The sequence below is a fragment of the Gekko japonicus genome, unplaced genomic scaffold (genome assembly GCF_001447785.1).
Source record: "Gekko japonicus isolate JY-2015 unplaced genomic scaffold, Gekko_japonicus_V1.1 scaffold4505, whole genome shotgun sequence".
Taxonomy (NCBI): Eukaryota; Metazoa; Chordata; class Lepidosauria; order Squamata; family Gekkonidae; genus Gekko; species Gekko japonicus.
In genome coordinates, this window is record NW_015165971.1 from 28,167 (window position 1) to 39,189 (window position 11,023).

At 50.6% G+C, this 11,023-nt stretch overlaps 1 protein-coding gene across 1 annotated transcript in view; it reads left to right on the forward strand.

The window, feature by feature from the left end:
- Nucleotides 1–8,172, forward strand: part of SFMBT2 (Scm-like with four mbt domains 2) — a gene marked incomplete at its 5' end in the record, with an annotated part of 33,685 nt that extends 25,513 nt beyond the window's left edge. Inside the window, 3 exons of the mRNA XM_015411469.1 lie at nucleotides 2,786–3,034; nucleotides 5,807–5,935; nucleotides 8,032–8,172. Coding sequence (XP_015266955.1) covers nucleotides 2,786–3,034; nucleotides 5,807–5,935; nucleotides 8,032–8,172 — 519 coding nt within the window. The remainder of the gene's footprint in view (nucleotides 1–2,785; nucleotides 3,035–5,806; nucleotides 5,936–8,031) is intronic.
- Between the last annotated feature and the right edge of the window lie 2,851 nt (nucleotides 8,173–11,023).

Sequence of the window (11,023 nt, forward strand, 5' to 3'; positions counted from 1 at the left end):
GTGCAGATCTGTCCTTGCAGAGGAGGAAGAGCTTGTACCTGAATAAAACCTGGTCTTAAAGGTGCCACTGGACTGTTTTGGACTGGGGGGCCAGGGTGGGGCTCTGCAGTTTACCTGGCTGCTTCTTGCTGTGACTGAGGGCTGCTGGGAGCAGGGGCGGGGCTTGTTGCATGTGCCCGCCCCCTGGGCTCTTTACTGCCAGAACTCCGCTCCTGTGCGCTCCTGCAGGAAATGACCCCTGGATACAAGGCCAAACGATACAAAACTATACAAAAGTTTATGTGGCATTTAAAAAAGACACTTAAGACTATACTATTTCCGGTCGGATTCTTATTGCAAACTGTAAAAACAGGGCTACCTTCTCAGTAATTTGGGGTCAGCAGTCGTTCAGAAGACAAGAAACCTTAATATGGTTAGAAAGGCCGGACATTCCAGCTAAAAATAAGGTTAAATGTTTAGCGCGCAGGTCTTGCATGTAAGTAACAGTGGAGGAGGATAGGTGACTTCCATTCAACCAGTGTTCCCTCTAAGCTAAGTTAGTGTGAGCCAGCTCACAGTGTTTTAGCTCACACATTTTTGTCTCGGCTCAGGAAGGAGGGCTCCCGAGCAAACTTATTGATGCAGCAGGCAAATTGCTAACTCACAGCTTTAATGCCGGTAACTCACAAAGTCGAATTTTTGCTCACAAGACTCCACAGCGTAGAGAGAGCGTTGGATTCAACGCAGCCGGAATGACAGGTCCTTGCCAGGAATGCAGTCTTATTAAACCTACCATATAAGAGAGCCAGTTTGGTGTCATGGTTAAGTGCGCGGACTCTAATCTGGGAGAACCGGGTTTGATTCCCCACTTCTCCACTCGCACCTGCTGGATGACCTTGGGCAAGCCATAGTTCTGACAAGAGCTGTCCTTGAAAAAGAGCAGTTTCTGTCAGAGTTCTCTCAGCCCCACCCACCCCACAGGGTGTCTGTTGTGGGGAGGGGAAGGGAAAGGAGTTTGTAAACCGCTCTGAGACTCCAAGTGAAGGGCAGGGTATAAATCCAATCTCTTCTTCTTCTTCTTCTAAGACCACTGGAGACGCAGCATTGAATCTCGCCAGGGAGAAGGCTCTCCGAGTTTGGGGAACTTGTAAGAGGGATAAGTTAAGAAGCCATCCGACCTGTAGTAAGAGGAACCTCAAAACTAAGAGGGGAACAGGACATATTAGCTAAACTATAAAGCTTTTGGGCTTCGATGTCAAGGATTCTGTGTTTGATTAACAAGTACGCACTCACGGAAGGGAACATATCCAGCGCATCTAGGGAAATTCCAAGAGGCAGGATTTTTTTCTTAACGCTGACCGGTTAGATCAGGGGTGTCAGACACAAGGCCCGGGGGCAGGAATGGGCCCAGCTAGGGCTCTTATGCGGCCCGCGAGCAACTGGTGCAAGCGAGGGAGTGCTGGGGGGGGAGTGGGCGGAGCCACTTCATTTGTGGCTTCAGCACGGCAGAACAACTCCATCTCCGGCGGTCAAGCATCGTGAGAGCATCTGCCCAGCGCTGCACTGCCACCTCTCCAGTGCATCTAATTGAGTTTCCTCTACACCCCACTCCCAATCCATGGGATCTTGCAGTGAGGATACACCAACTCGGAGATTACCAGCTGCTGTCCGTTATACAGTTTCTATCTCCCGTACCTGTTATTATGTTTTATGGCACTTAAAGTGGGATTTATGTCAGATCTGGCCCTCGTAACAAATGAGTTTGACACCTCTGAGCTATTTATTTATTTATCAGATGTATTCCCCGCCCTCCCCACAAAGCAGGCTCCGGGCGGCTTCCATACAAGCATAAATACAGTTAAAATCATACAATTATTTAAAACACAACAGAAAAAACAAATACAAACACAAAGTCCTGGCGGCAGTTAAAAGACTAACTTAGATGGCTCGTTTTCTATTGTGTAGTGGGTTAGCCGCATGGACGAAGGACAAAGACTGGCATAGTGCATAGCACGCTTTATTGGTACACAACACGAACTAACTAACGGCCAGCAGGCAAACTATATACACTCTTGGCGACACACCCCTGGGCCCCGTTGGTGGGTTTGAATCTCCCACCACGGTGCCCATTGGTTCCCCAGTGGAGGGACTAGGAGCCTAGTCCCTATTGTTATCCCAGAGTCAAGCTCTGGGATATTCGCTGGCCCCTGGTGGCGGTCAGCGGACACAACATTTTCAAAATAAATTTCCGCTTCCCAGATGTTCTCAGATGTTCTTCTGCTCATAATTTCTTGTGGCATCGACTCGATGTTAAAAACCGTGAGCCAGGGCTTTACGGCAGCAGCAGCCTCTAATTAAATGCCTGGCGGAAGAGCTCCGTCTTGCCGGCCCTGCGGAACACTGAGAGGTCCCGCAGGGCCCTGATCTCCTCCGGGAGCTCGTTCCACTAGGTAGGGGCTGCCATTGAGAAGGCCCTGGTAGTAGCTAGCCTGGGCTCCCTCAGGCCAGGGAGGGTCAACCGACTTTGAGACCCGGACTGTAGTGCTCTCTGGGGTATATACAGGGAAAGGCGGTCCCGTAGGTATGTCGGGAGTTAGAGATATTGAGCTCAGTGAGCATTTGCTGAGTGAAATCCCCTGCTCAATGTAATAATGTAAATGCAACCAGAGCTTAATCGTCATGAGCCATGCACTTGTTCCTACTAAATTTAGACCAGTTTCTAAACAGAGGGCTGCGTATGGAAGGCCGTGTGGACATTCTTAATGTTATTAATCGTGGTTCGCCGTTGCTGTGGGCGTCATTGCAGGAGAGCGACGAGGACGAGCCGGAGGGCCCGGAAGACGAGACGTGGAGCGAAGAGACCAGCCCCGAGCTGCGCGACGACCAGACAGACCTCTCCTCGGCAGAGGTGCCTCCGGCCAAGCCCACGAGCCCCATGAAGTTGCGAAGCAGTGCCGAGTCGGGCCAGGCGGCTTGCACTGAGAGAGGAAGGCGGGCTCAGAAAGCACTCTCGCTCCTCTGCGCTAAAGGGGCAAAGAGGGACCGGATTAAGCAAGTAAGGGTCTCTGTTACTCTTTTTGTCATGTGATCCTGACTGGGCCTATAGGATGGCACCCTCGCCGCCATGCCCCCCCCCCATTTCAAGTGCCAAAAGAGCTGCAAGGTTGGGCGGCCATTTATCTATATAAAAGCTCTTCCACCAGGCTTTTATATAGGGGCCGCCACCTCTGCCACCTCTATTACTACCATCACTGGGACAACGGGGTTGGGAGCGGTCCCCGGAAGAACGGCCATAATTCTGCATGGCACTGATGCTGCTGGACTGGCTCGGACCACCGACGGGACAATTTCACCCTAATGAAATGATCGATACCATCCTCAGAGACCATCTTGTTGTGTGGAGCACTTTATTTGTCTTTGTTGTGACTTAATAGCTTTTTACTGTTTTATCCTGTTTTTAATGGATGACAGGTAAGCAACCTGTCTTTATTAATCGTGGTTCGCCGTTGCTGTAGGCGTCATTGCAGGAGAGCGACGAGGACGAGCCGGAGGGCCCGGAAGACGAGACGTGGAGCGAAGAGACCAGCCCCGAGCTGCGCGACGACCAGACAGACCTCTCCTCGGCAGAGGTGCCTCCGGCCAAGCCCATGAGCCCCATGAAGTTGCGAAGCAGTGCCGAGTCGGGCCAGGCGGCTTGCACTGAGAGAGGAAGGCGGGCTCAGAAAGCACTCTCGCTCCTCTGCGCTAAAGGGGCAAAGAGGGACCGGATTAAGCAAGTAAGGGTCTCTGTTACTCTTTTTGTCATGTGATCCTGACTGGGCCTATAGGATGGCACCCTCGCCGCCATGCCCCCCCCCCATTTCAAGTGCCAAAAGAGCTGCAAGGTTGGGCGGCCATTTATCTATATAAAAGCTCTTCCGCCAGGCTTTTATATAGGGGCCGCCACCTCTGCCACCTCTATTACTACCATCACTGGGAACCTTTACTTTACCTTTATAACATACATATTTTCAAGTTTTGATAACTATTCAAATTATTAAATCGACCAAAAAAAAATCTTTTTAACTGTCACCAAGGATGTGATAAGAAAACAGCTTTCCGCATTACAAGCCTGCGGACTAACTTGGAATTACAAAAATGTTTCTTATTGAATTAACGTTAAGAGTCAGGATGAAGGGCAGCTTCGTTAAACGGGCCTAATGAAATATTAACTCGAAAAATGTGGGCTTTCCCAATGGGTAGCTTCACATATATCTCATCAGGACGTAATTACACGGCTTGCAAGGTTTTCAGGAGGCAAGTTCACAGCAGGCCCTGAGGGTGGGGAAGTCTCTTGGAACACCAATATATCAAAGCAGGTCATGTGGTAGGGTTGCCAAATCCATCTTCCACTCCCAGCGGGGGACTTTGGGGGCGTTCCTGGAGGGGGTGGGGCATCCCCAACATGATGACGTCACGTTGGGGACGTCTACCGCCCCACCCGCCCGTGCGCCGGATCTCTAGAAACGGCAGTTCCCTGCACTTAAAGTAGCCGGCAGCCGGCGTTTCCCCTTTAAGAGCAGCTGCATTTCCCTTTTAAGAACGAAGCTGGCTTTTCCCTGCAAGCTTGCGGAGTTCGCGCTTGAGATGAAACACGGGCTGCACACACTTAAAGGGAGAGAGATGGGTGGCTGTGGGTGTTGGGGGTGGGGCTTCCCCCGCCGGCCATCTGGCTGGTGGCGGGGAGAACCCCCCCAAAAGGTGGGACCCCTGGCAAACCGGGGGGGGGGGGTTGGCAACCCTACGATCAGGTGATGGCTTTCATGGCATTTTTAAATGTTTTAGTATGGGACAAGTTTCTTCATGGTGGCCATGAGGATACTGTCACATCTACTTTGGCCCTAAGACGGGACACCCCCGAGTCCCCTTCTCTGCTCAGATGTTAAATTAATTAGGTGACTTCCAGTCAGTCAGCCTCTCTCTCTCTCTCTGTCTCTCTCTCTGTCTCTCTCTCCCTCTCTCCCCCTCCCCACCCACCCTCAGCAGAGCTCCTCTTATGCTCTTATGAAGGCCTTGGCCTCTGTGCCCTGTTGTTAATCATCCAGAGGAACTGGTTGGCCGCTGTGTGAGACAGGATGCTGAACTAGATGGACCCTGACTGGTCTGACCCAGCAGGGCTCTTCTGATGTTCTTATGAAGGCCTCAGCCTCTCTGCCCTGTTGTTGGCCCTCCGGAGGAACTGGTTGGCCACTGTGTGAGACAGGATGCTGAACTAGATGGACCACTGGTCTGATCCAGCAGGGCTCTTCTGATGTTCTGATGAAGGCCTCAGTCTCTCTGCCCTGTTGTTGGTCCTCCAGAGGAACTGGTTGGCCACTGTGTGAGACAGGATGCTGGACTAGATGGACCACTGGTCTGATCCAGCAGGGCTCTTCTGATGTTCTGATGAAGGCCTCAGTCTCTCTGCCCTGTTGTTGGTCCTCCAGAGGAACTGGTTGGCCACTGTGTGAGACAGGATGCTGGACTAGATGGACCACTGGTCTGATCCAGCAGGGCTGTTCTGATGTTCTTATCGGGAAGGCTTCAGCCTCTATGCCCTTTTGTTGGCCCTCCAGAGGAACTGGTTGGCCGCTGTGTAAGACAGGATGCTGGACTAGATGGACTCTCACTGGTCTGACCCAGCAGGGCTCTTCTGATGTTCTTATGAAGGCCTCAGCCTCTGCGCCCTGTTGTTTATCATCCAGAGGAACTGGCTGGCCACCGTGTGAGACAGGAGGCTGGACTAGATGGACCACTGGTCTGATCCAGCAGGGCTCTTATGTTCTTAACTCCGTTTTTGCCCCCGTAGGAGATAAAGCAAGATGCCGAAGAGAAACTCGTCCTGGAGAGCAACCCACTGGAGTGGACGGTGACGGACGTCGTGAGGTTCATCAGGCTGACAGACTGTGCTCCTCTTGCCAAAATATTTCAGGAACAGGTAAGGCCAGTTTATTTTCCCGCCTTTTCTCTGTCAGACCTGACTCGACGTGGGATCGAAGACCATGAGGGGGAGGTCCCTGGGTGAAGTCCCACAACTGCCACAAACTGTCTAGGAGGCCTCCGGCAAGATCCATTTCTCCATTGGCAACATGGGCAATAATAATCAAGGCCTACCTTACGGAGCTGTTGCAAAGATTTCAAGAAGGGAGCCCTGGCATAGTGGTTAGAACGTTGGACTAGGTCTAGGGACACCCAGGTTCAAATCCCTGCTTGTCAGGATGACATTGGGACAGTCATTCTCTCTCAGCCTAGCCTACCTCTCAGGGTTGTTGTGAGGATGAAGAGTAGAAGAAGAAGAGTTGAATTTATACCCCCCCCCCTTTCACTTGGAGTCTCAGAGCTCCTTACAATCTTGTTGGGTTTTGAAAAATAAAACTTGGTTTTCAGCAGAGATAAAATAGCTTAGCAATGCCAGAGTAAAGTAATTCAGATCCAGAGTCCACGTGTGTTTAAAATAGAAAGTTTTTACTACATTCTAGCATAGGGAAGGGTAACTGGGATAAAAATAACAACAGAGCTAAGTTCCCTACATCTTTACACTACAACGACAAGTCTAGAAGGGGAGTTATGGCTTCTCTTTCTTTCTGCTTCAGAACTCCAGACAAAGACGGGAAGAGGAGCCATAAAATGCAAAAACACCTTGACACTTTACTTCCAATGAAACTCCTAGATCAGGGATGATTTTCCCGGGATTGTAGTTCTAAACTAACATTGGCTACATGAAACATGTGACTTCCTGTGACAACACAAACAGATACCCCAGATACACTGAAGTGTTTTCAGCTTGTAACACCCAACAAATCTCCTTCCCTTCTTCCCCCCCAAAACTGACACCAGTTTGGTGTAGTGGTTGAAAGCGACAGACTCTAATCTGGAGAACCGGGTTTGATTTCCCCCACTCCTCCACATGCAGGCATGACCTTGGGTCAGTCACAAGCTCTCCCAGTGCCGTTGTGGAAAGAGCAGTTCTCAAAAGAGTTCTCTCAGCCCCACGTACTTCACAGGATGTCTGTGGTGGGGAAGGGAGGAAGATTGTAAGGTGCCCTGCATATTCCATGTGAACAAAATACTAAAGTTCTGAACAAATAGATCTCCTGCTTGTCTGTCTGTCAACGTAGAGATAACTTTACTGCCCCGGGTTGTCCCTCTAAGCTGAGTGAGTGTGAGCTAGCTCACAGATTTTTAGCCTCCAGCTCACACATTTTTGTCTTCGCTCAGGGAGGAGGGCTCCGGAGCAAACTAATTTCTGCAGTCGCCAAATCGCTCGCTCACAAATTGAATGCCAGCAGCTCCCAAAGTAGAATTCTTGCTCACAAGACTCCGCAGCTTAGAGGGCGCATTGCAGTCACAACTTGAATGCCTGTAGGTCACAAAGTAGAAATTTTTGCTCACAGGACTCCACATTGCTCATACGCAGTGTTCCCTCTAAGCTGAGTGAGTGTGAGCTCGCTCACAGTCTTTTAGCCTCCGGCTCACACATTTTTGTCTTTGCTTAGGAAGGAGGGCTCTAGAGCAGACTAATTTTAGGCAGTAGCCAAATCGCCTGCTCACAACTTTAATTCTGGAAGCTCAGAAAGTAGAATTTTTGCTCTCAGGACTCCACAGCTTAGAGCAATGGTGGCGAACCTATGGCACGGGTGCCAGAGGTGGCACTCAGAGCCCTCTCCGTGGGCACGCGTGCCATCGCTCCAGCCAGGCCCAGACCATCATTAAAATGTCAAATTCTCTGCCAAATAATTGTAAGTAAATGAAAGCATTTGGGATTGCTTTCCTGACTTTGTTTGGATCATCTTAAGTTAATGTATGAGTTGTTTTTTTCTAAAGTAAAACCTCAGTATTCAGGTTAAATTGGAGTGTTGGCACTTTGCGATAAATAAGTGGGTTTTGGGTCGCAGTTTGGGCACTCGGTCTCTAAAAGGTTCGCCATCACTGGCTTAGAGGGAGCATTGTTGTCACCCTTCGTCCACCAACAGCCATTCACTCCTGCCTCGCGCGACTCTCAAAGGCCGGTCTCTCTTTCCGTTTCTCCTGCAGGATATCGACGGCCAAGCTCTCCTCCTGCTGACTCTCCCGACGGTCCAGGAGTGCATGGACCTCAAGCTCGGGCCGGCCATCAAACTGTGTCACCAGATTGAGAGGGTCAAGCTTGCGTTCTATGCCCAGTATGCCAACTGATGCCTCTGTTCCATGCTCCGCCTTTCCTTGAGCTCTGAGGGGGGCGCTAGGGGCACCGGCCTCCGGGTGGGGCCTGGAGATCTCCCAGAATTAGAACTGATCCCCAGACAACAGAGATCTGTTTCCCCTGAGAAAATAAGGTTAAACTCAACCACCAGTGGATGGACAGCGTATGCAAGTCTGCAGACCACCAAAGAAACCTGTACAAATCAAGTATCGGACAACAGATTGTGTCCTTAAAATGAATGAGTAGATCTTCTTCGTGGTCTCTGTGCATCACACCTATGGGATTATGCGCCTGCGCTCATCCGAATCGGTGGTATGCAAAGCTCACAAAGGGATTTTCGCGCCTCCCTCCCGGGCATGCGCGGGAACCCCACTGCGCATGCCCAAGGAGGAGGGGTGCGTACATCCCGCCAGTTCTCTTCTGACCGCCAGTTTGGTGTTGTGGTTAAGTGCGCGGACTCTAATCTGGGAGAACCAGGTTTGATTCCCCACTCCTCCACTTGCAGCTGCTGGATGACCTTGGGCAAGCCGTAGTTCTGATAAGAGCTGTTCTTGAAAAAGAGCCGTTTCTGTCAAGAGCTCTCTCAGCCCCACCTACCTCACAGAGTGTCTGTTGTGGGGAGGGGAAGGGAAAGGAGTTTGTAAGCCGCTCTGAGACACCTTTGGGTAGTGAAGGGCGGGGTATAAATCCAATCTCCTCCTCCTCCTCCTCCTCCTCCTCCTCCTCCTCCTCTTCTTCTTCTTCTTCTTCTTCTTCTTCTTCTTCTTCTTCTTCTTCTTCTTCTTCTTCTTCTTCTTCTTCTTCTTCTTCTTTTCTGCCGGTTGGTGAAGAAGCGTTATTTTCCTCTCATGAGGGATTATCCAAATCGTTCTTCTTTTTCCTTTTTACTACATTTATTTTGTTCGTTACAGTCCTTTTTCACAGAAGTTATTAACCACCCCCCTCTTCGTCTCTGAACACAATCACAGATGAAGCGGCCGTCCGTTCCCTCTGACTTCTTCAGGCCGCTGTCCCAGTGGTGGGGCCAGAAAAGCCCTGTCTGGCTTCAATCCGGCTCTCCTGCTGGGCTCAGAGACAAAGAGGGAGCGGTTAATAACTTCTGTGGGAAAAGGACTGTAAAAGAAAACACTAACTCATTTTAAGGACACAATTTGTTGTCTGATAGCTTGTTTGTACAGGTTTTATTGGTGGTTTGCACATCCCCTGAGGAAATGGCTGCTTTGGAGGGTGGAATCTATAGCACTGTACTCCAGTGAGGAATCTATAGCAGCTATACTCTACTCCCCAAACCAAACCCTCCCTGGGTTCCACTCACACATCTACAGGAACTTCCCAACTCAGAATTGGCAACCCTAGATGGCCCCTGGGATCCCCACGTTTCTGGGCATTTAGCAGCGCTGAGAGAAATAACCTCTCGGAGAATAACTTTAAAGGAAAGGAAACGCTAAAGTGAGCCCAAAGGAGCGGTTGTGCCGTTGTTTACTCCTTTTTCTCCCCGGGAAATCCTCCACAAGGGTCACAAACGGGACCGTGAGGTAGCAAACCGTTGAGATGGGCGGGGCTGTTAGGAGAGGCGGGAAAACAGGGGCCGGAAACCCACACGAAAAATGTCAGACTTTGCTTTCGCTGTCCAGCCTCCAGCGCAGGATCCGTATCCCTGGGCAGTTGGGGCCCCTCACAGTTTAATTTTTCTGTCAGTATAACTGTCGTCGCTTCCCACAGAGGATTCTGCTGGAGATCCTAACTCAACCACGACAGTGGGTTGGAGCACCTCCCTTATGAGGAAAGGCTGAAGACTGCAGCCCCGTAGCTAGGGAATTTTTTGGGAGGGGGCCTCGGGGGGCCTCCCACCAGTTAATTAAATGAAAGTACAGTGCAGGTGGTAAGTTGGAGCACTTTGGGGGCAGCCCGAGAGGAAAGGGGCCCAGAAGAAACACTAGGGAGCCAGGCCCCGTGGGCCCCATGTTAGCTACGGGCCAGCTGAAGAGTCCGGGACTTTTCAGTTTAGAAAAGAAATGAAGAAGGGGAGACACGATAGAGGTTCATACAATGGTGCACAGGTTGGAGAGAACTGGCTGAGAGGGATTTTTCTTCCTCTCCCCAAATACCAGACAACTGGAGGAGGGGGGGGCAGGATCAAGGTTTATAAAATCATGCATGGGGTGGGAAGAGTTGACAAAGAGATTTTTTTTCTCCCTCTCCCCAAATTCTTGAGGGCATCCAGTGAAGCTGATGGGCAGTAGGTTCAGGACAGACAAAATGATATTCTACTAACACAGAGTGTGATTAAAATGTGGCATTTGCTGCCAGAGGACGTAATGATGGCCACAGGAATAAACAGTTTTAAAAGGGGATTAGATAGATTAATGGAGAATAAATCTGTCAATGCCCACCAGCCATGGTGGCTGAGGGGAACCTCCACATTCGGAGGCACTAAGCCTCTGAATCCCAGAGCCAGGAGGCAACCTCAGGGGAAGGCCTCGGCCTCTGTGCCCTGTTGCTGGACTTCCAGAGGAACTAGTTGGCCACTGTATGAGACAGGATGCTGGACTAGATGGACTACTGGCCTGATCCAGCAGAGCTCTTCTTCTGTCCGACTCCTTACAGGTCCCAGAGTTCCCTGAGGCATAAAATAAGGTTGCCATCATTCAGGTGAGGCCTGGAGTTCTTCCAGACTACAGAGATCAGTTCTCCTGGAGAAAAATGGCTTTTTTTTAAAGAGGGTGGACTCAATGGAATCACATCCTTGCCGCTCTTCTTTCCCTCCCCAAACTCTGCCCTCCACAGGCTCCACCCCCTAAATCTCCGGGAATTTCCCAAGCCAGAATTGGCAACCCTATGTCG